Source organism: Pyrgilauda ruficollis, unplaced genomic scaffold, assembly GCF_017590135.1.
Source record: "Pyrgilauda ruficollis isolate IOZ18807 unplaced genomic scaffold, ASM1759013v1 scaffold187, whole genome shotgun sequence".
Lineage (NCBI taxonomy): Eukaryota > Metazoa > Chordata > Aves > Passeriformes > Passeridae > Pyrgilauda > Pyrgilauda ruficollis.
The window spans coordinates 555,011-576,540 of record NW_024517762.1 but is presented as its reverse complement, the minus strand read 5'-3'; the positions used below and the strand labels follow the sequence as shown (position 1 = coordinate 576,540).

The following is a 21,530-nucleotide window of genomic DNA, read 5'->3' as shown; positions in this document are numbered from 1 at the left end:
GTGGGAAAAGCTGCCCCTGGTCCTACTGGACCTTTAGGGGATGATTCCCAGCATGGATCTGACCTCAAACCCAAGAGGTTGGAAACCAAGTGGTTGGAAACCAATCCCAGGCAGTGGAGATGGGCAGGGATTCACTGTGTGGGGGAACAGATGGGAGGAGAAGCCGTATGTAACAATTGATTTTCTGCTGTTATTGCTCCCTCTTTCCATTCTCACTGGAAACATTCCAACCCTGGCACAGCGCACCAAAGTCACTACAAAAGATCCCCTCAGGATCACCACCCACGCCAGGCTGGCTTTTGTCACTGCCCTCACGATTCCCACCCAAAATCCACCTTCCAAAGGAATCCCCCCCTCTCCCTCCCTCAGAGTCCCCGTCTGAGGATTCCGTGGATTTCGAGGCCGTTGGGAGCACGCGGAACGCTCGGGAGCCGCGGTTTGGGGGCGTTCCTGCTGCTTTTGGTCCATTTGGCTCCTTCCTGGCAGCTCTGGCCCAGCGCATGCGGGGGTGACCCGGAACGTGCCCACGGAGCCGCTCTCTCCATGCTCCGGGTGTTCTGGGCCCCTCGGCAGCTCGGCCTTGTGGGTGTCACCGAGTCCCTGCTGCGGGCCCGCTGTCCCCAGGATCCGGCCTAGTTCCTGCGGAGCGGGTGCCACATGGAGACGGGCTTGCGGAGCGTGGCCAGCATCTGGTTCCAGTGCGTGGTGCCCATGCCGCTGGCCGCCGGCCCGATGAGCACGTGGCCCGTGTTGTCACCGCGCCCGTCCTCGCCGCTCTCGGCCACCGTCACGCGCAGGGACAGCTCCTGGCGGGCGCGGGGCTGTCACCACACACGCACTCCCAGCCAGACGCGTGTCCCTGTGCCCTCTCCATGGGACGTGCACCCACGAGGCCAGCTCATCCGTGCATCACCACCCAGCCCGCCATACCCCACGTACACACGGCCCTGTGTGCCCCCACCCTGCTCAAACCCACCCCCTATCCTTGAAAGTCCCTCAAATCCCTAAATACCCACCCACCACACTTACACATCCTCCTCTTTTTACCCCACATCCCCATAACCCATCTTTGCCCTGTCCACAGACCTGTGCACCCTGCTGTATCCCAACCCACACATCCATATCCTCCCCAAGAGTCCCACCCCACACACATCCCCCCTCCAGCAGCCATTTGCACACATCCACACCTCTCCAAACAGCTCCCACACATCCACATACCCCACAGCAGCCCCCACACATCCACATACCCCACAGCAGCCCCCACACATCCATCCCAACCAGACCCACACACACCCACAGCTCCCAGGATCACCCCACAGAACCCCACACCCCCAGGTGCTCCCCACTAGTGGGTTTGGGGAGCCTGAGGAGCACTGGGATGTGCCCCCCTCCCCTGCCCCCCAGGCTGCGCCAGACCTGGAGCACGATGGCGGGCACGGAGAAGATCATGGCCTCGTTGAACACGGGGTTGGTGTCTCCCCTCTTCACTGCTGTCTTCTTCTTGCTGATCTTCCTCCCGTCCTGCAGCAGGTACACCTTGACGAAGGGATCTGCTCGGAGGGCAGGAGAGGGATCAGTCCCACGTGTCCCCAGCGGTGTGGAGAAAGTGGGGGGACCCTTTCTGGCGGCCCTTCCCAGCAGGTCTGTCCTCACAGGGAGCCACTCCCGTGTAGCAAATGGGATGAATCAGGACAAACCCCACCTTGCAGCCCCCCTCACCTGCAGTCACCTTCCCATTGCTCCACACCAGGTTCTTGGCTTTGACCACCACCACCGTGAGCCGCTCGGCCGTGGGCAGGTAACTCAGGGAGAGCAGGATCTCCCCCACCGTGTCCACCGCCTGTGGGACACGACAGTCAGCACACAACGTCCCAAAACCCAGCTGGGAGACGGGACGCTCCTGGCTCACCTTGTTGGTGTCCTGCAGGTAGAGCCAGGCGTTGAAGGGGCGCGTGGCCAGGTCCAGGTCGGAGAGCTTGAGCTCGGCCACGCCGGTGCTGACGCTGCGCTCGTCCTCGTCCACGCCGAAGACGGAGAAGCGCAGGCTGTTCTCCTCCAGCGCCGCCGGATCCAGCGGCACCGAGAAGCGCTCGTCGAAGGCCACGGAGTAGGAGCTCCTCTGGATCTGCCATGGGAAGGGGGGATAGCCCTGGCACCCCTGGGGCTTGGGGCTGCATCCCTGCTCTGCCCCATCTCGTGGGGATTGCGGGGAGGCATCCCCAGGGCATGCCCCATCCATTTGGGATGATTTATTCCCAACCTGACTGCAGCAACTGCTCAGCTTGGGTGAAAGTCAGGGCTGTGACCTGCCCCAGTGCCTGTTAATGCTGTTAATTAGAGAATCAGCGTTGGCTCTGTGCTCCCAGATACATCCCAAGCCCCTGGGAGTGTGGATGCACATCCAGCTTGGCCATATCACACAACGGGATTTATGGCTACAAGGTGTAACCCCCAGCCCTTCTCCAAGCAGAACCAACTCCTGAAAGTGCCCAGTGGGAATGGAGCTGTTTGGCTGACATTGTTCCTGTGTCAGGTCATTCCCTGGGAGCAGAGGCAGCAGCAGCTCCCATGGCTCATCCTGCTGGTGCTGATCCCAAAGAACTGGCTGAGGGGAAATGCTCTGAAGTCATGGATTTAGGGATTTTTCCCCCCTACTCCAGCCCTGTTTCAGCACCCAAGATGTCACAGGCAAACCAGGGGTTTGTCCCGTGGGATGGAAAGCTGTAGCCCTGGATAGCATTGGAGCAAAGTGGGACCACCAGCTCCCCAAAGCCACCCAAATCTGGGTGCAGTACGGACCTCTCTGTGGGGCTCTGTCACCCCAAAAGCCCCCCAGGAGAGGGTCCATCTCCTCCAAGGACTCTCTCCTGTCTCTGTCTGCTCCTAGCCCTGCTCCATCCCTGGGATAAAGGACACAAAAGCAGCACCTGCCCTTCCTGCCTTCTTAGTCCATGCTCTCCCACTAGATACCACCAACCTCCAGAGTCCCCAGGGGAATGAAGTTCCTCTTTGTGAAGAGCAGATTTTAAAGCCCTACAGATTTTACAGACTGTCTGTCTGCAGCCCACGCTGCATTTTGGGAGCTCTGGATCAAGTACAACCAAACAGGAGCTGCTATTTAAAAACCCTCCAGAAGCACTGGGGAAAAAAGTGGCTGGGCCTTTATCCATGGCCTTGGGGCAGCCGAGGAGGTAAATTGTGCTGGTGAATTATAAATAATGACACTAAATAATAAATATCTCCAGAGCATAAATAAAGAGTCAGAGATTTGGATGGAAAAATGGTCTAAAAGGGCACTGTGGAAATATTTTGGAGGCAGCAGCCAGTTTGTGGGGATGGAGGCACCTCCACCCCAGTGGAGAGGTGCCTCAATGGGGTGCAAATTCCCACTCCTTGTTGGCATATCCTGATTAAACCAAACTGACTCTGCAATAGAGGAGCTGCTAGAAGAAAACTGAGGCTCCTGCTTTCCAAAAGCAGCTTTTGAGGCACTTAAAAAGGGAGGTTTTGCACCAGATCCAACCCTGATTGTGGCTGTCAGTGCTGCCACATGGATTTTCCACTGCCGTGTCCTTTGTGAGGAGGGAAAAGCGTTGGGGCTGCTGTGGGGACTCAGGGGACTGTGGGGCATGGGAAGACACCAGCAGCACCTGCCCAAACTGCCACTGCCACCCAAATCCCACCCCAGGCCCCTTCCTCCACGTGCCACAGCATCCTTTCCCCAGCAGGGTCAGCCAAGCAGGAAAACTTGCCACCAGCCACACGCGGAGATGACAAAGTCAGCCCAAATCCCAGCCAAGGGGAGACATTCCTGCCTCTGCCGAGTTTCTGATGTGCAAACCCTCAAAGTCCTCTGCCAATCCAGAGCTCTCTGCTCCCAAATCCCATCACTGCTGTGGGGAGCTGAGACCCACCCCAAAACCTCATATCAACCACATCCAGCCTGGAATTTCATGCACCCAAACCCCACGACTGCCTTGGGGAGCTGATATCCCCCAAATCCTGTGCCAGCCATTCCTGATCCGGGCATGCCTGTGGCTCCCTGCTCCCAAACCCCACCACTTCCTTGAGGAATGAGGCCAGGGAACGCTGCTGCCCAAAACCCCGGGACAACCCAGGTGTGCACAGGGCTCTGGGGGGCTCTGGCTGGGGAGGGGGGGCTCACCCGGGAGATGCCGACGATCTGCTCGGCCGGGAGGAGGCTGATCCGCATGAAGCAGGACTCGAAGCGCGCGTCCTCCTTCTCCAGCAGGTCCTTGCCCTGCAGCAGCGTGACGTGCAGGGCGGCCGCCCTCCCGTCGTACTCCATGGACACCTCCACCTGCCCCACCGTGAAATCCTGCCCGAAGTTGTTCCCGATGGACGAGATGGAGTTGAGGGAGTCGGCCGAGATGGATTTCCGCAGGGGGCCGTAGTGGGCCAGGCCCAGGTCTCTGCCCATCAGCTCCAGGCTGCCCAGCTCCTGGATGCTCTCCAAGGTGTCCTCTGCCCTCAGGCTGCTCTTTCGGGATGAAGAGCTCCGGCCTGGTGCCCGCTGGGAGCCCGGGGCCAGCCCTCGCTGCCAGGGAAAGGAGAGCAGGCGCTGCCATCCATCCCATTCCACCCCATCCCTCCGTGCCGAGCCGGACAGCTGGGCTTCTCCGGCGCCTCCTTGGATGCATCCCGGCCCCTGCCTGGCCTCAAGCTGCCGCGGCAGCGAGCCCAGAGCTTCCCGCAGCTCCCAGCTCCAGCGATCCCCCCAAAAAGCTCTAGCAGCACCAGGTTGCTGCCTGTGGCTGTTCCACCCCGCGAGGAGATCCAGGAGACATTCCCAGCCCTCCAGCATCCCGCAAAGGGAAGGAGACAGACGCGGCTTCCCCCCTTACCTTGTTCCTGATGTCCGGGCACGCCGCTCCGTACTTCTGCTCCAGGTACCGGTAGTCATAGTTCGGGAAGGGGGAAGGGGCCGGGTAGCTCCCGGAGCGCCACAGCTTCCACAGGTTGATGGCTGCGATTCCCAGCAGCGCCAAGGCGCCGGCGGCGTAGAGCCCGATCTCCCACCGCGGCGGGCTGGAGGCCACTGCAGGGGACAGGGGGCTCCGTGAGCTGGTGACAGCCCCGGGAAGGAGCTGGTGACAGCCCCGGGAAGGAGCTGGTGACAGCCCCGGGAAGGAGCCTTCAGCCTCGGCTGCTTCCACGCCGGGAACTTGGCTCCAAGCTCCGAGGATGGGATGGGCCGGGGAGCGGACAAACCGCAGCTCCCACCCGGCTGGCTGCAAAGGGGTCGGGCAGAGGCTCTGCCAGCCAAAAAACGACAGCCCCGGCTCGGCTTTCCCGGGAGACGAAGTTCTCCCGTGTCCCAGCCCCGCTTCCCAGCGAGTGGCTGTGTCACCCCCCAGGTGCCGGGGGTGCCTTTGCTCTGTCCCACTGACAGATGTGCCCAGCGCACATCTGCATCGCCCTCGGCCCGGCTGCTGCCCGGGGATGCCAGGAAAAGCCGGGAGAAGGGAAAAACCAAACGGAAAAGCTGCTGGAAAGCGGCAGAGCCCCGCGGGTGCCGCCGGAGCGGGCGGGGAGGGAGCGGCGGGCTCGGCTGCGAGCGGATCGTGCTGCATTGCAGCAGCCTCCATCGCCGCCGCGCCGAACCGGCACCGAGCGCCCCGAGCCGCACGGAGAACGGGAGAAGAGAGGATTCCTCATCCCGGAGCGCTGCCGCCGAGTCCTCCGGCACCGCCAGGCCGCAGCGCTCCCTCCTTCGGAGCCGGAAAAAGCCCAAAGCCAGGCTGAACTCCCACATGGCATCCGAGCGCAGGGACAACCTGCTGCTCTCCCCCCAGCCCTCCTCCAGCCGGAACAGCAGGAGGAACAGAGTATTCCCAGCCAAAGCTGGGAATTGGATGGCGGGAGCAGCCCACAGGGGTCTCCGAGGTTAAACATTGGGATGGGACCCGGGTCCTGCTTCATCCAAACCCCCAAAGGGCTCTGCTCTATCCCTGCATCCCGGCCAAGGATGCTGTGGGAAGCAGCTGGAGGCTTCCCGTGCCAGAGCTCCCAGGCTCCTGCTGTGGTGGAGGGGCAAAATTGGGAATGAAAATAAAAATAGCAGAATAGTCTTTTACTGGCTCCTGCCTCTGAGGAACTCCAAGTGCAAATCCCAGCTGAACTGGAACCTGCTTCCCCCTCATTCCTGCCGGTTTCTGAGGGCTGAGCACTCATGTTGGAAAACTTGGAGGTTTTAAGGGTTTTACCCTCGCTTTAGGGAAAAAAATCTAGCTGGCACACGGAGCAGAGGGTTCTCCCCATGGAAAGCAGCGAGGACCAGCCAACCCTCCCCAAAACAACCTCGGTGTGGGCACCAGCAGCTCTGCCCCAAACCCTTCCCAGCTCCCTGGGGAGGACTCACCACTGAAGCGGGATCTGCTCACGTGCCCAGTGTCCATGGCAAACGCTCCCTGCGAGGGGACAGCCTGGAATGCGCGAGACACAGCGTTAGCACGAAGGGGGAGAACCCAAAAACCGAACGCCTTGTGATTTTCCAGCAGGGACGCTCCATCACTTCTCCCCCTCCATCGCTCCCGGCCTTGGCTCCCCTCGCAGGCGCTGAGCAAACGCGCTGAAGCCTCTCAGCCACCGGCAGGAGCTGAAGGAGGGACTGGAGCCCTCGGGAAGGGGCAGAGCCGCTCCATTTACCACGGCAGCCTTTAAACAGGCCACATTCCCAACCTCTCTGGGTGCGGAATCCCCCCTCCAGGAGCCCTCAAAGCCCTTTGCTGATTTTCCAGCTGAAATCTTCCTTTGCCTCCTGCAGTTTCCCAGCCTCTCCCGAGGCTTTGCCCTGGGCCCAGCCGAGGAGGGGCAGCCCCATTCTCCCATTTTGGGGTCACTGTGGGGTTTAGGGGATGTTCTTCCCCAGGAATCAGCTCCTGCAGTAGGAAAGCCCTGTTGCCTTCCCCCTCAAAAGGGGTTTTTCCCAGTCAAGTCGAAAGGAAGCTGCTCTCCCAGGCAGATCCCAGCACAGGCACCATGGATGCTGAGGGGGATTTATCCAAGCCAGCTACTCCTGCTATGAAAAGGGGAGTTTGGGATCTCCAAAAACACCCACAAGCAAATCCAACGGGAACTGACCAGCACCCCCTGTTCCCTGGCATCCATGCCAGGGAATCACAGACCATGGAGAGCTGGTGAGAACCCCCTGGGGCCACAACCTCAGCACTGCACCTAAACCCCCCCACACCTCCCTGAGAGCCCCCCAGCCCTTCTCCAGAATTCCCAAAGCCCGCTCAGAGCTGGACTGGCCTCAGCCAGAGGGTTCTGCAATGTTTGGGCCCCACCTTCCAGCTCCCTTGGGTGCTCTCACGCACTGGGTGGGGGTGATCAACTCCCCCCAAAACCATCCAGGCTTGCATTTTAACAGGCAAAAGTGGGAATTTCATGGCATGGAATATCAGCTGTGCTGGCCTGGCCCCCTCTGCAGGGATACGTGGTCCATCCTTGGGATGGAGATGGAGGAAGGGGAGCCCTGAATGTACCCCAAAGTGACAGGGATGCCAGGATGGGGCTGGGAGATGCCCAGGTCCTCCCCACCTCCCCCCTCTGGCACAAATCTCCTGTGCAATGGATAAAACAGTCCTGCCCTGGCTGGGAACGTGCTGAGCTCATGCCATGGGCTCAGCTCAGCTCAAGGCCCACTTTGTTGTTGAGTGCTGAAAACTGACATCTTAACAGAGCAACATGATGGAAATTTAGCCTAAACTGCCTCTTTTTCTGCCCCAAAAAGCCCCTGTGCCCAAGCAAGGTGCTCTGATCCTCTCCCTGCTTCCCAGTTATTTTTAATATGAGAACTGCAAAGTTTTCAGGACTGACTTTCCCTGCAGGAGGACAAACATCCCCTTTAAACCCCCTTCATCTCTTCCCAATTTCTTCTGGAAATTAGAAGGAATTTCTAGTTTTTGTTTCCTTTCAGAGCTTCTCTCCCCAAAACCTCCCTCTCTAATGAGCTCTAAGCAGCAAGTTAAGCAGATTTCCAAGGCATCACCTGGAAAGAGACTGCAGTGCTCAGCACTGGGATGAAACCCAGAGGTATTTTCCTATTAGGAAAACAGCATCAATCACTCCTGAGCGAGGAAACGGGGGTGGAGGTGCTCGGGGAAGGATTTATGGCTTTTTTTTGTTAACTGAGCTCTTCCCTGGAGCGTTGCACCGAGCTGCTCTGACATCCCCCTGACCTGCTGCTCAAATCCCTGGGAAATCAAGCCCGAGGCATTGGGAAGGGAAGGGGCACCACTCTCCTGCTGCTGGCAGCACAGGGATTGATGGGTTTTTCACCCCCAGACCTCAAGATCAGGCTGCAGAGCCCTGGTTTGGGGTGCAGAGCCCCAGAAAGGGGTGCAGAGCCCTCTCTATCCATCCCAACACTCCAGGGCCAGGGCAGCTTCATTTTCCCTGGGAGCTGCTGCAGAGCCCAGGTCCCTTTTCCTGCTTGGAGGGACAATGAAACAGCTCAACGAGGGAGAGAAAAACAGCATCAAAGCCACCTGTCCCCCCGGAAAAGGGGGTCCCCCAGTCCTCATGGGGTTGTCACCTCGCTGCTGCCAAGGCCACAGGCACAGAAACCCCAACTGCTGTTCCCAAAGCGCCTGGAGCAGCCTGGCTATGACCCCCCGAGCACGCTGCAGTCCCCAAACATCCCAGCCCAGGTTCCAGCGATCTCCCTGCTCATCCTGCCTCCCTGTCCTGCCCCAGGGCTGAGCTCAGCTCCGCGCTGGTGCCGCTCCTGCAGCGCTGCTCTGCCAGCCCCTTCCAGCCCTGCCCGCCCTCCATCCGCAGGGCACACAACCGGGATGGAGTTTGTTCCTGGCACCGATAAAAACGCATCCCAAACTTGCCAGAACAGAAGGATTTGGGCTCTACTCTCACCCATCACTTCCCCAGCCCCCCACAGGGGACACATCCCACCCAAACCGGTGGCCCCCGCGCTTTACCTGCACAGGCACAAATCCTCAGGGATCTGCGGGGACCCCCGGGCGGCCCCGGCATCCGCCGAGCTCTGTCCGCTCCCACGGGGCAGGGGGGACCCTGCGACCCCCGGGGCCCGCCCGGCCGGCGGTGGGGACCGGGCAGAGCCCCCCGCGCCGCCCGGGGGTCCCCAGCTCAGCCCCGGGATCCACGGGTCTCCCCAAGCCCGCGATGCTCCCGGCCCCCCGCCGCTGCCCGGGGGTCCCTGCGGGTCCAGAGGCCAGCCCCGGGACCCGGGATGGATCCGGGATGCCCCCCGCAGCCGGGATGCTCCCCGGCGGTGCGGGACCGGGAGCGGCTCCGCTCCCTCGCCCAGCCCAGCCCGGGGCGGAGCCGCCGCTCACCCGTGCAAGGAGCTGGGCGGTCTCTGCGCTCGCCAGACCCTCCCCGGGGCTTGGCCCAGCCCAGCCCGAAGCCCCCGGCACAGCCTGGGGTCTCTCGCTCTGGTTTGCCTGCCAGGCTCCCAGCTTCCCTGAGGAAGTTGCCATTAAAAAAAACCCATCAAAATTCACCTCAAACCCCTGCAAACGCACCCCAAATCCCAGCCAGGAGTGAGGAGGGACGATGCCGGATCCCTCATCCCACACCAGAGACCCTCTGCTGTGTGCTTGGCCATACCAGGCTTCCCCAAATCCCACCTCCCAGGGACTCCCTGGTCCATCCCTCTGCATCTCCAGCTGCTCCTTCCCATGGACTCTGATGAGTGTTTCTCTCCATGGGGTCCCACATCCCCTCCCCTTGTCCCTCAAAGGCTACAGAGCCCCTTGGGGTCTCTGGATCACCACCCCAAAGCTGAATCCTTGGGTTCTCCCTTGTCCCAAACAGCTTCCAGCTGTGTCACTCCTGCCATGGGGACACCTGGGGCTGTCCAGCAAGGTCTTGGCTTTGGATCTTCCTAAAAAACCATCAGATCCCTCTCCCTCTGCAGCAGAAAGTGGAACCTTTTGGGGTCTGGTCCCAAAAGCCCCTCGGACAGTTTGGCTCCATGCCCACCACACCACAGCCACTGGAAGACTGTGCCTTCACACCCTCCTGTGGGATCTTCCCTTTCCCTGCCCTCACACCCATGGCTTCAGCCACCTCACCTTCACGTCAGGAGACTTCCAGGGCAGCAAGGAGCATTTCAGACAGCAGGAGAAACACTTTCCTTGGATAAAATGGAATAATTGTGATTTTGTGAGGAAAAAAACACCCACACAACCTGAGAAAAGGTGGGGCCAGAGGCCATGGAGCATTGTGACATTCCAGAGGACCTGTAATTCCCAGGAACACTCACATCCAGCCACGGGGCCAGCTCAGTGCTGGCTGCAGGCTCCCTGCTCTGTAAAGACCCAGGGAGGGCAGCACTGGGAGATGCTCCCATGATTTCCTGGTAGAAGTTCATTTTCAGGGAGAAAACACAAGTTCTGTACAAAAAAATGCTGCCTAGGTGGGAGAGCAGCCAAGGCTCCTTTCCATGAGGCTTCCTGGCTCTTCCTCTGGGTACAGCTGGAAAAGAGCAGGCCATGGTCCTTGCCCACTTCCCAAAGCTCCTCTGCATCCCCAGGGATGTGGCAGGATGTCCCTCTACAGGACAGCTCAGGACCCAGCACCCTCCTGCTCACCACTCCAGACTCTGGGCAAAAGTGACCCCTAAAGCTGCTTCAGATGGGATCGGATCAGGCTGAGGTTTGGAAATTCCCAAGGTGGGCACCTGGATTCATCCAGCCTCACACAGACACCAACTCACCTATTAAAAACTCCTCCTTTTTAAAGCCAACACTTACCTTTGGCCAAGCTCTCCATGAAATTGGTGTGACCACAGGTGGGAGACCTGCTCCAGGTGAGCAGGACACTCCTGTGTGTGGAAGCAGGAGCTGGCCACCTCTGCCCTCCCACAGCATCCCATTTTAGCCACACCAAACGTTATTCCCATGAGGAATCTTGGCTTCCTTCCACCTCCTCCCGATGAGGCTGCTTTAAGCACTGCTCCCAGACGATCACAAAAGGATTCCTAAAGCCAGGTGAGTATGCAATGACAAAAGCCCACCTTTTTCCCTGAAAACTTGGACACGGCCCAAGCTCCCCCTCAGCCCCCTGGCTCTGTGTGTGAGGTGACAAGAGAGCACTCACAGGCACACATTGTCCTGAAGGACAAACTAGCACACAGAACTACATGGACAGGATCCAGACTGTCCCTGGGATCCCTTGGATGCAGACAGATGAGTCAGTGGTTCGCGTATGAGGTCAAAGCTCCCGGATCTTTCTGGACATTCCTCACCAGGTGCTGCCAGCGCAGGTAAGTGGCCCTTTGGGAGGGGGTGCAGTGACAAGTCCTCCTGTGTCACCTGGCCACCTCTCTAACTGGGGATTCCTGACTTCCCACTGCCCACTTTTTATAGATGGAAAGCATTTGAGACACTAAAGCTGGGAGAAATGCAGATGTTGGCTGCCATTCCCGTACGAGACAAAACCAGATTAAAAACCCACATGTGTGCTGGGCAGCAGCTCTGCAAGCCCCTGCCACTTCAGAAGTTTGGGGTTGCATTCAGAATTGTACTGTGGTGTTTGTGTCATTTTCTTCTGGATAAACACTTCCCTGAAAAACGGCCAGATTGGATTAAGCAGTGACAGGGTGACGTCAATGCCCGGGACAGCGACGCGAGGGCTCGGAGCAGAGGGTACAGAATCCATGTGGATTAGTGGAGCTCTCACATTTTGGAATAATGACCTGGGGAAACAAAGCTGCCCAGGCTTCCAATTCCCTCTCCAGGATGCTGAGTCACCAGCAGAAACAGTGCCTGGCTCAGGATGCTCCCTGGCTGTGCTGTGCCAGGGACACTCTTGGCCTGGGCTTGCTGGTGGCAGGGGGACAGGGATGGGGGTGTGACACTGCAGGGATCAGCTCACTCTGGAGCTATCCTGGAGGGAATAGGGCAGTGACAAAGAGTGGCAGAGCCTGATGTGCCCCTGTCAGACCCCAAAACAAACCCGGCTGAGGATAAAGCAAAGAACTCCAGACTGACGGGACACTCCCGGTTTCTGCTTGTGACACATTTTACTCCGCAGAGCGAAGGCAGGTTGACCTTTCCCACTTCACCTTCCCTTACATTTAAGAGATGACCGAGACTAAAAGAGAAATTAAAAATAAGAGCTAAGGAGAAGCTGTCAGTCTCCCCAGAGCTGGGACACACCACCCACGTGCCGCAGGCCGCTCCAGGATGTTGGAAGTCAGAGGGATGCCCCGTGGAGGGGCTGGAACAGCAGCGCAGCGTGGTACATCCTGTGCAAGGAACGCAGCTTGGCCACACGTCCCCGGGTGCCCGCGGTCACCTCGCCGAACGCTTCACCCAATCCTCCTCCACAGCCCCAGGTAGTTCCAGCAGGAAGAGCAGAATTCATTTCCCGTGCCTGGTCTCTGTTCACTCCAGAACAAGTGTTGCTAATGCCCAAACGCCCCACGGAGCTCTCGGTTCCCTGGGAGTGGAGCAGCAGATCCCTGTGTGCCATGCTCTGAGCCCCATCTCCACACCTGGTTCCCAGGAAGACACACAGCACCTGTGCGGGGTCAGCACTGACCTCCCTCCACACAGGCTTCCTCTGGCCCTGCCCTGGTGACACAAGGAGAGAGGGGGGCTGTGTCAGTGCCATCCTCCCCGCGAGGATTCCCACACGCTGGAACGCTAACAAGGACAATGAGGAGTTAGGTAGGATAAGGTTGGGACTGTGCACCAGGCCCGCTCGGGCACCATGAGTTCCTGTCAGCCCTGTGTCCGTGCTCAGAGCTTCCTCTCCCGGAGCTTGCTCCCGTTGGGCTCATCCAGCAGGGCTGAGTGTCCATCCCCGTTGCTCAGGCATTTGTCCTTCTCGTGCCTGTGCTCCTGCTTCTGCCGCCGGATCTCCTTGTACCGCAGGGTGATGTCCCTGCAACACACACAGCACACAGCTCCAGCCTGCAGGAGGAACGGCACGGGAACCCCTCTGCGCGAGCTTCCTGGGGATAACAACTCACTGGAGCCTCTGGCTGGGCATTTCTGCAATTGCTGATGGCACTGATTCACTGGCAGTTTGTGTTTCTGCCTGGTGTCCTGGCTCTTCCCACCACTGCCAGAGCATCCTGCAGGAGCAGCCACTGCTGCCCCCTCCACACAGCACTGCACCTCAAACAACTGTGGAATGCTTTGGGTTGAAAGGGATCCTAAAGCCCATCCCATTCCACCTCCTGTCATGGGCAGGGACACCTTCCACTATCCCAGGCTGCTCCATCCAGCCTGGCCTTGGACACTTCCCGGGATCCAGGGGCAGCCACAGCTTCTCTGGGCAACCTGTGCCAAGGTCTCACTACCCTTATTTTTCCCCACACCACACCTAACTCTGCTCTCTGTCAGTGCAGAGCCATTGCCCCTTGTCCTGTCCCTCCAGCCCCTGATATGCAGAGTCTGTCTCCAGCTTCCTTGTGGGTCCCTTCCAAAACTGGAAGGCTGCTAATTCCCTAGGCCCTGTGCAGCTGCTTTCCATGATCCAGACAGGAAACTGCCAGGATAAGCCCCAGGGAGCTCCCTGTTTATTTCAGAACCCACCCAGGAGAGCCGTGCTCTCTCCCCAGCCAGTCCCAGGGAGCACATTTGAGGACGGGGGTTGAACAAATCCTGCTAAAACCCTGGCCAGCCCCAAATGCAGCCCCACTCACCGGATGAAGAAGCGCCAGGCTGTCCAGGTGAGCACCAGGATAATCCCCAGGATCCAGCACTGGGTGATGTAGAAGGGCAGGGAGAGGGTGAGTGTGTAGGGATCGTACTTGACGACGATCAGGAACTCCGTGGCAGTAATAGCAGCAACCAGCCAGGCCTGCTGGCCCAGCTTCTTGTGAAACTTCCTGCAGGAGAAACACAGACAAAAACATCTCATTGCGGTAAAATTTGGGATGTGGAGAAATCTGCACAAAAAGACAGCTGGGACAGTGATTTCATTCAGCTTGGCACAGTCCTACAAGTCTGGTTCAGATCACACATGCACTAAGGCTCTGCAGGATGACACTTTCACGTCGGTGTTAATTCAGTTTCCTCTCAGAGGCTCTAAAAGCGAGACAAGTTAAACTTCACCACCACACAAAGCAGCAAAGTGTCCCCATTGCCAGGTAAATCCACATGAAACCATTCTCTGACCAGCCTGAGATCAGCTGATGTTCAGGGTATGGCTCCAAACAGGAGCTTCTCACACATGGGACCCAGAGCCATATTTGAGACCAAAGTGTAGGTCAAGCTACACCAAACCATCCAAATACACTGGGAAAAAAATACAGAATAAATCAAACGTAGGTGAGTGCTGATCAGAAGGGATGAGTGCATTCCTTCTTAAAAGGTATCCTGCCTGGATCAGCTCGGATGAAAGGGCTGCAGAAACTGCTCCAGGTGGTGACAGATTAAATGGGCAGAGACCAGCCCTAACCCACAGGCAGAGAGATGAAAAGAGAAGCAGCAGATCTCCCACAGGGAATTCCAGTTGCTGGGATGATAAGGACAGCTTTCTGCTCTGCTGGGCTGCTTCCTCCTCTGCCATCCTTTCTCTGACAACAGAATCAAAGATAACCCCAACACAAGAGCTGGGCAGCCCCTAAGGCTGCCGAGGAAGAGAGCTGGTTTCCTGCCCTAATACTCAGGAAAGATGTGAAAGATTTTTCTTTTGATGAAGGAGATAAAAATTCATGGCCTTGATGCAGAGTCCTTGGAGGTGAGAGGAAGGCTCCATTAGGAATGTGTGACTAGGTCAAATGCTACAAATGCATCAAGACACTCCTGGTCAGGAACATTTCACACACCCAGTCCTTGGGAACTTGGAGGCAGCGTGTGGTGTGTGAGGGCTGGACAAGGCTTCATCCCTCTTCTGGGACTACCACAATTCCAAGCACTACATTGTCACCATGCTCAGCCCAAGGTCCTGCAAGCAAAGCCCCAGAACTGCCTGCTGATACTCAGAATGCTGAATGAGAAAAAGAATTCTTCACGTTGGAATTTCACTGCTTTCTAGACCCAGCATTGCAGGCTGGCTGAAGAGACCTCCTCAGTTCATCCCAGACAATCCCAGCACCACCAGACAAGGCAGTGAGCCACGCTTCTGTCAAGGAAGGGCAATGGAAGTTTCCAATCTTTGAGCATTAAGAGTTTCCAAAAGGAAAAGGTCAGCAAGGTTTCCCATGCAATGTAAGCCAGGAGCCTCTGGTACAGCCTGCTCTTCCCAGCAGGAATAATGCACTGACTTTTGTAAATACAACCATGGAGCAAATCACACTTCCCCTGCTCTTCCCCTACAACACCATAGGAAGAATCCTGAAGGATCCTTGGCTTGAAATGATGTGCAAGTGAAGCTGGTAAATGGAGGCAGATCCTCTCTGCCTGGATGGCCTGGAATGCAAGAAGGACTCACAAAACCCTCCGCAGAGAAGGTACCAGGTAAGAGCTCAGCTCAGCTCTGCCCTTCTGCAGGAGCAGCCTAGTGTCAGCTCTGGGGGGCATTCAAGCAGAGCCAGGAACCCCAGGATGTGAGGACAGTCACCTCCCCCAGCAGGGAACACGGCGGGAGGTGGTGGCAGTGACAGGGATGCACAGCTTGGGATCAGCCGCTCCGGCTCGTGGAAAGAACAGCAACAATCGGAGCCAGGGATAGATAAGGCACTGGCCAGGGATGGCTCTCCCCAATTCCAGCGTTATGCCACGTGGTTGGACAGAGGGCAAAGGAGCTTTTGCAACCCCAACACAAGAAGATGAATGGTGCTAAGGAGAGGAGCTCAGCAGCAAGGCAGAGACTCTTCTTACCTGTGAGTTGGAGGCACGTCCCAAACCAGTAGGTCCAACACCAAGGGCAGGGCATCCTGCCCCTGCGGAATGTCCTGAATTCCGACTAAGCAATGTGGGCTGGCCCTTCTTCCCACTTCTAGGAGTCAAAGCCTTGCAAGGGAAACTGATCTTCAGACCATGTTGGAACCCTAAATTCTGAACACAGACACTTTTTTGTGTTGGTCAGCGACAGACAATGAACACCCCTGGAAGCCAGGCGGTGCCTTAGGCTGAGGATGTGGGCTCAGGCAGGTTGTGACATTAAAAGAAAAGGTGATTTTGAGAACAAAGCTTTCTCAGCTCTCACATGGTCTGCAGAAACAAAAGCAGCGAGGACAAATATGATGCTGAGGTGGGAACAGTCTCAAGTACATGCACTGCTGTGTGTGGTGCCTCACCTGCAGCACATCCTGCTACCGAGGGCCTCTGACCTGCAAGAGGATGCCAGGAGAGCTCCAGAGGGGCAGGGGGAAGAAGGCTCAAGGAAAGAAGTGCCTTTAAGAACGACATTTTTTAGTCTGGGCCCCGATGTCCCCAGAGGGCACATCCAAGGACTGCAGTTCCTGGCTCTCGGTCTGGAATTGGAGCGCAGCGCTCCCCTGCCCACGAGCCAGGGGCACTCCAGCTCATTTCCACATTCCCTTCTCCACAGAGAGATCATTTACCAGACACCGAGGTTAACACAGTGCACACACACAATGCCCTCAACAACAGCTGCTCTCTGACCAGGGGGAGTGAGAGTGGTACCTCCAAAACAAAGGAACACGAAGCGGATGCTTTGGGATTAGGCCTTTTTTGTCCCTGACAAGCTGAACTGAACTGGTGCCCGAGATGGATGCCAGCAAGCTGGAGCAAGTTCAAAACAAAGCACGTGGAGCTCGACATGGGAAGTACAGAGAGGTGGGGCTTACGGGTCGTCCATGAAGTCGTAGATCTCCCTCATGGCCACTCCTCCCACGTTGACAAAAAACACCAGGCGTAGCAGCACCAAGTAGTGTTCAGGGGGCATCCACAGCACGAACTTCAGGTAAAACGTGTTCAGCTCTGCCAATAAAAACTGGGAGGAGGGATGCTGGAATTACATTTGGAAAATACCACGGGATGCAGCCTGGAGTGCCCCCCTCTCCCTGGATGGCTCCCCCTGTGCATTTCTCAGCCCTGCTCAGTATCACCGAGTGAACCACCAGCACCAACCCAAAACCAAATGGGTTTCTGAACATTTCCTCTACTTTGGAAGAGGCACTAAAAATCACATCAAAAAGCTGGACAAGCAGTACCTCAAATTTCAAGCAAGGTTTTGAACTTCAAACAAAGAGCTCAAACTACCCGCACAAACACTGAGGGCCAATCCTAAAAGCACAGCTTTTCCTCTCCCTGTCCTTCAAAATCCAGCTGAGGGAGCCCCACCATAACAAGAAGCACGAGCTGCACATCCTGGGGGTCTGGGCTGGGTTGTTCCTTCTCAGTTATGCAAACTCACCCTCAATGCCAGCTTGGGAAAGTTGACTATAAATTAAGAGCAAAACGTTCTCTGGAGCAGCTGCCCTGGCAATGTGCTTAAGGGAGCAGAGAGACACCAGACTGTCACTTCAAAAGAAGTGACAACAAAGGGCATTAAGCCTTGCTGAAACCCAAGGAGTGAGGCAGAACCTGAAGCTGCTCAGAACCTGTCAGCTGAAGCTGGGATGTGCTAAAAGAAACATAATCCCACAGTCCACTATGAACTCACTGGGATCTCTGTTGCACCCCATTTCTTCAGGGTGCAACCAGCAACCTTTTGGGGAAACATCTATTTTATTTATACTCTTTTAGGCCTCCCACAGAGCAGGCCTGGTGTGCCACGTGAGTTTGGCCAATGTGTCCTGCAGCAGGAATCAGGTGCTGGGAGTTTGTTCTGGTAAAACACAGAGTTCTGTCCTGTGCCACTGAACCTGGGTCATGCCCAGTGCCCCTGCATCACCATGAGTGTCAGGGGGATGGATTTAGTTAAATTTCACAGCTGCTGGGCTGAGATAAGTTTCAATTGCTCAGAGCAAAGTGACATCCCATGGATGGCACAAAGGCCAAAGTCCCCTGGCTGGCAAAGAGGCAGAAGTGGGAAAAAGGCATTTAAACTGCCCAGTTTACCCTCCCTGTCAATGTCACGTGGGTGACAAGTTCAGTTTCACAGGCACTGGTATGAATTTCAGATGCTGCATTCCCAGCATAAAACAATTCCACCCACTCAGGTGCTGTGTGTGTGCTGTGAAATGTAAAAAAAAAAAAAAAAAAAATTCTAGGAGACAAAAAAAAAAAAAACCTCAAAAAAATTTTAAAACCCCCCCTCAGGTGCTGTGTGTGTGGGGGGAAATATAAAAAAAAAAAAAAAAAAAAATTCTAGGAGACTTGAATGATTTAAGCAAATCTGTGCTTCAGGAGTGAGCTCAGAGGAGCCTGAGGCCTTGGATACAGCCCCTTCCAGCTGTAATGTGACCTGTACCTGCAAAAAACTGAAGGATCTGAGCTACTTCCACCCACAGCCAGTGCTTTGGGGAGCAGCAGCTTGCTGAGAACACGAAGATCCCAGCTCATACTGCTCCCATTGCCAGCAACAGGGGTCAGCAAGCAAGGACAACCCCTTCTGCAGCGAATCTGTCACCTGTCCCAGAGACACGGACACAGCCCCCTGTTCTGCAGGACTGGGAAGGGATCCCTCCTGGCCTCAGCTTCAGGAACACCCCCAGAGCTGCAGCCTGAGTGACAGAACCAGGGGACAGAAGGGTCAGAGAGGTGTCCTCACCACGAAGATGATGCCACAGACGGCGAGCCACCTGCGCAGGCTGGAGGCCGGCTTCCACTCGAACTTCACCCAGCTGTAGGGGGTGAACTGGAACACGATCCTCTTCATCTTGCCTCTGGAAAAAAGCAAAATAACCACTGCAGCCTGAAGGGAAAGCAGGCAAGAGGCATCTGCCAGCGTTTGCATTTGAGACACCAGTTCAGATATGCAAAATGCCTCCGTTTACTCCATTAAAATCACAACTTAATGAGATTAGCTCTGAGCTTGTTATTTTAATTATCAATTTAAGCTTTAATATACTACACCCGCTGTTGTAAGCAGCTCTGCTCAGCAAAGACACTACAGAGCACGATGGGTCATTACTGGTACGCAACTACAAGGGATTTATTAAATTTTAATTCCCAGTGTCCCAGTTCCTGTGAAGTTCTGGTTACTAGGGAATGCAAAAAGACCAAAAAGATCCTTGATGTGAATGGGAGTATGATGCCAGCTTGGATTCCTGCACCTCCTTAAACCATTTCATCAAATAATCTCACTTTCACAGGATGCCCTCACTCCCAGCCATCAGGCAATGTTTGGGACACACACAGGGGTATTTCCAACAATCCCACTCACAAGGTTTTATTCACCTTCTCCAACAAATCTCCCTGCAGCAATCAGTCCCTGGATCCTGAAGTCACACCTGGGAGTTCTTTAATCCATATTAACCCAAACAGAACAACCAAGCTCTTGAACAGAGGCCCAGCCTTTGTGCTGTGCCTGTGGAGTTCCCTCCTCCCCAACTTACTTGTAGGTTGGAATGTTCCAGAGCCCTTGCCACTTGTAGGTTTTCAAGGAAAGCCAGGACAGGGTCTTCATCCCACAGTAAATTCCTAACCCGTTACATAAGATCACATCCATTATCCACTGGAAGGAGAAACACAGGAATGATGCTGGGGAAGGAACACTAGAGCTTGGGAAAGGGAATCACTACAGGCACACCCCTGCATTCCAAGGAGTGGGACAGAGTGTTAATTCCACAGGTTTTCTGAAGGTTAAAAAGCTTAGCTTGATGTCTCTAATAATGCACTGACTTTTGAAAATACAACCATGGAGCAAATTACTCCAAGCTTGGGTCCTTCCCAAAATCCATCCAAACCCAGACCCAGACCAGTATGCCCTGACCGCAAGGAATTCTGATTGCCCTGGCACCAACTTACACCTCACAGGAAAATAAAACACAACTTTAAAAGGGTGTCCCTTTAAGCTCACACCAAGTTTTGCCTTTCTCTGAATTTCAGACTTTACTGCTTTATTGTTTTTATTTGCTTTATCAGCAAATATTTGAAAACGTTCAGGTACAGCTTTAGATCCTCCCTGTGGTGTGAAACAAACCCAAACAAATATTTAACCACATCCAAGTGTTTCTAACACACAGCACTACAGAAACAGTGACAACAAGCACGTCACAAATTCAACAGGGAGCAGTCACACACAGGATACAGCTCAGCTCCCCTCACTTCCTAGCCCTCCCTGTAACATCTGTATTCCCAAATAAACCCTGATCCCTGCAGTACGTACGTGATCCCACCAGCATTCACTGAAGTTTGGGAGCTGGTGCTCCAGGCTGTACTCCAGGAACTCAAACATGACACTGATGATCATGCACATCCACCAGTCCCGAATCATCAGAGTCTGAAGGGAGAAAAAAGCCTTTTAAACAGCTGCTAAAAAAACATCTACAGGTGTAGATATTGTCTCCAGTATCCAGAAAGGCATCAGGAAACTCAGGACAATTTCATTTTCGTGAGATGATGGTCCAAATGCTCACAAGCCCCTCAACTTATCACCATTACCTGCACAAGAGACAGGAATGACACTGAAGAAAATCACCTCCACGCCAGCCAAAACCAGCACAGGAATACAGATTATGATAAATTCTGGTAAAATGGGATTCAGCAGGAGGGAAATGAGTTAAATGCATGGAATTACTGGGTGCTCAACCACCACAGGCAGCATCGTTCTTACAGTGCTCAGAAAAGGTTTTTCAGAGCCTTTTATGGGCTCTAAACGACTCCAAAGCCACAATAATTTCTGATGAATGAGGCCCATTCATTCACAATATTGCCACCCTGGTGCTTTGAGATTTGGGGTGAAAAAATCCAAACATAAGCCCATCTCTGTTTATTGAGACAACACACTCAACCTCCAGCTTTTTAAAAGAGAAATAGGTTAATATTTAACATATTTAAGAGAAAAATATGCTATGGCCCTGAGAAAATCCAGCAGCCAGCCTTCTTCCAGCTGGGCAGCCCAGTTTCTAATGCAATTCTCTTGGAAAAAAAAAGGATCCAAGTTTTCTAAATTTAGAATTCAGTTCATTAACAGAACAAGCTGAAGTCCAGGTCTCCCCATGCCCAGCAAATTCACCTCTGGTTTTGAGGTGAACCACTCACAGAACACATCTGCACTTTTACATGAAAATACAAACCAACAGTTCCAGCTTGTTTTAGAACAGCCAAGCTCTGTCAGTTTGTTATTTAAATAGCAAACCCAAACAAGGTCTGCAGGGGGCAAAATCTCCTGAGTCAGTCAGTCTGCTTGGGTTAAAAAAGGTAATATTTAGACCAAAGTAATCAGCAAAACACTGCTGAATGTTCTGCCAGAGACAGGCACAGCTGGAATTCCTTCTGCAGTTGCTTGATACCAACTAAAAAGTACCAAGAATTAAACCACTGCCCATTTAATGGTTTAAAATCCTGATCTGATGCCATTGGGAAAGCAGCAGCAGCAGCATCTGCCTTTGGGAATATCACTGTCACTACCAGCCCCACACTCCACTTCCAAAGGTTATTCCAGCATTTCTGTTGCTACAGGAATTAAGTTCTTTATTGATCTGACCCCAGGATGAATCCCTGTGGAGGAAGGAAGCAGCCTGCTGACGTAACAAGGCTCTGGAAAGAAGT

The 21,530-nt window shown here is 55.2% G+C and overlaps 2 protein-coding genes across 3 annotated transcripts in view; both read right to left on the bottom strand.

Moving 5' to 3' along the window:
• Positions 1–632: 632 nt before the first annotated feature.
• SYT12 (synaptotagmin 12) lies at positions 633–11,036 on the bottom strand. Of its 2 annotated transcripts, XM_041465117.1 has the most exons (8): positions 10,761–11,036; positions 6,383–6,446; positions 4,866–5,059; positions 4,166–4,558; positions 1,910–2,125; positions 1,720–1,840; positions 1,417–1,550; positions 633–806 (listed from the first exon to the last, which is right to left on the bottom strand). In XM_041465117.1, exons 1-8 carry the CDS (start codon positions 10,875–10,877, stop codon positions 633–635), a joined length of 1,413 nt encoding a protein of 470 aa, XP_041321051.1. In that variant the 5' UTR covers positions 10,878–11,036. The 2 variants fall into 2 exon arrangements, with proteins under 2 accessions (XP_041321051.1, XP_041321052.1); XM_041465118.1 differs by lacking the exon at positions 10,761–11,036 and adding an exon at positions 8,961–9,262 and having other exon boundaries at positions 1,720–2,125.
• A 976-nt stretch (positions 11,037–12,012) lies between these two features.
• Positions 12,013–21,530, bottom strand: part of PTDSS2 (phosphatidylserine synthase 2) — a 30,416-nt gene continuing 20,898 nt past the window's right edge. Inside the window, exons 8-13 of the mRNA XM_041465085.1 lie at positions 20,146–20,259; positions 19,373–19,491; positions 18,586–18,700; positions 16,718–16,863; positions 13,664–13,849; positions 12,013–12,897 (exon numbers count right to left, since the gene is read on the bottom strand). Coding sequence (XP_041321019.1) covers positions 12,753–12,897; positions 13,664–13,849; positions 16,718–16,863; positions 18,586–18,700; positions 19,373–19,491; positions 20,146–20,259 — 825 coding nt within the window. The 3' untranslated portion in view covers positions 12,013–12,752. The remainder of the gene's footprint in view (positions 12,898–13,663; positions 13,850–16,717; positions 16,864–18,585; positions 18,701–19,372; positions 19,492–20,145; positions 20,260–21,530) is intronic.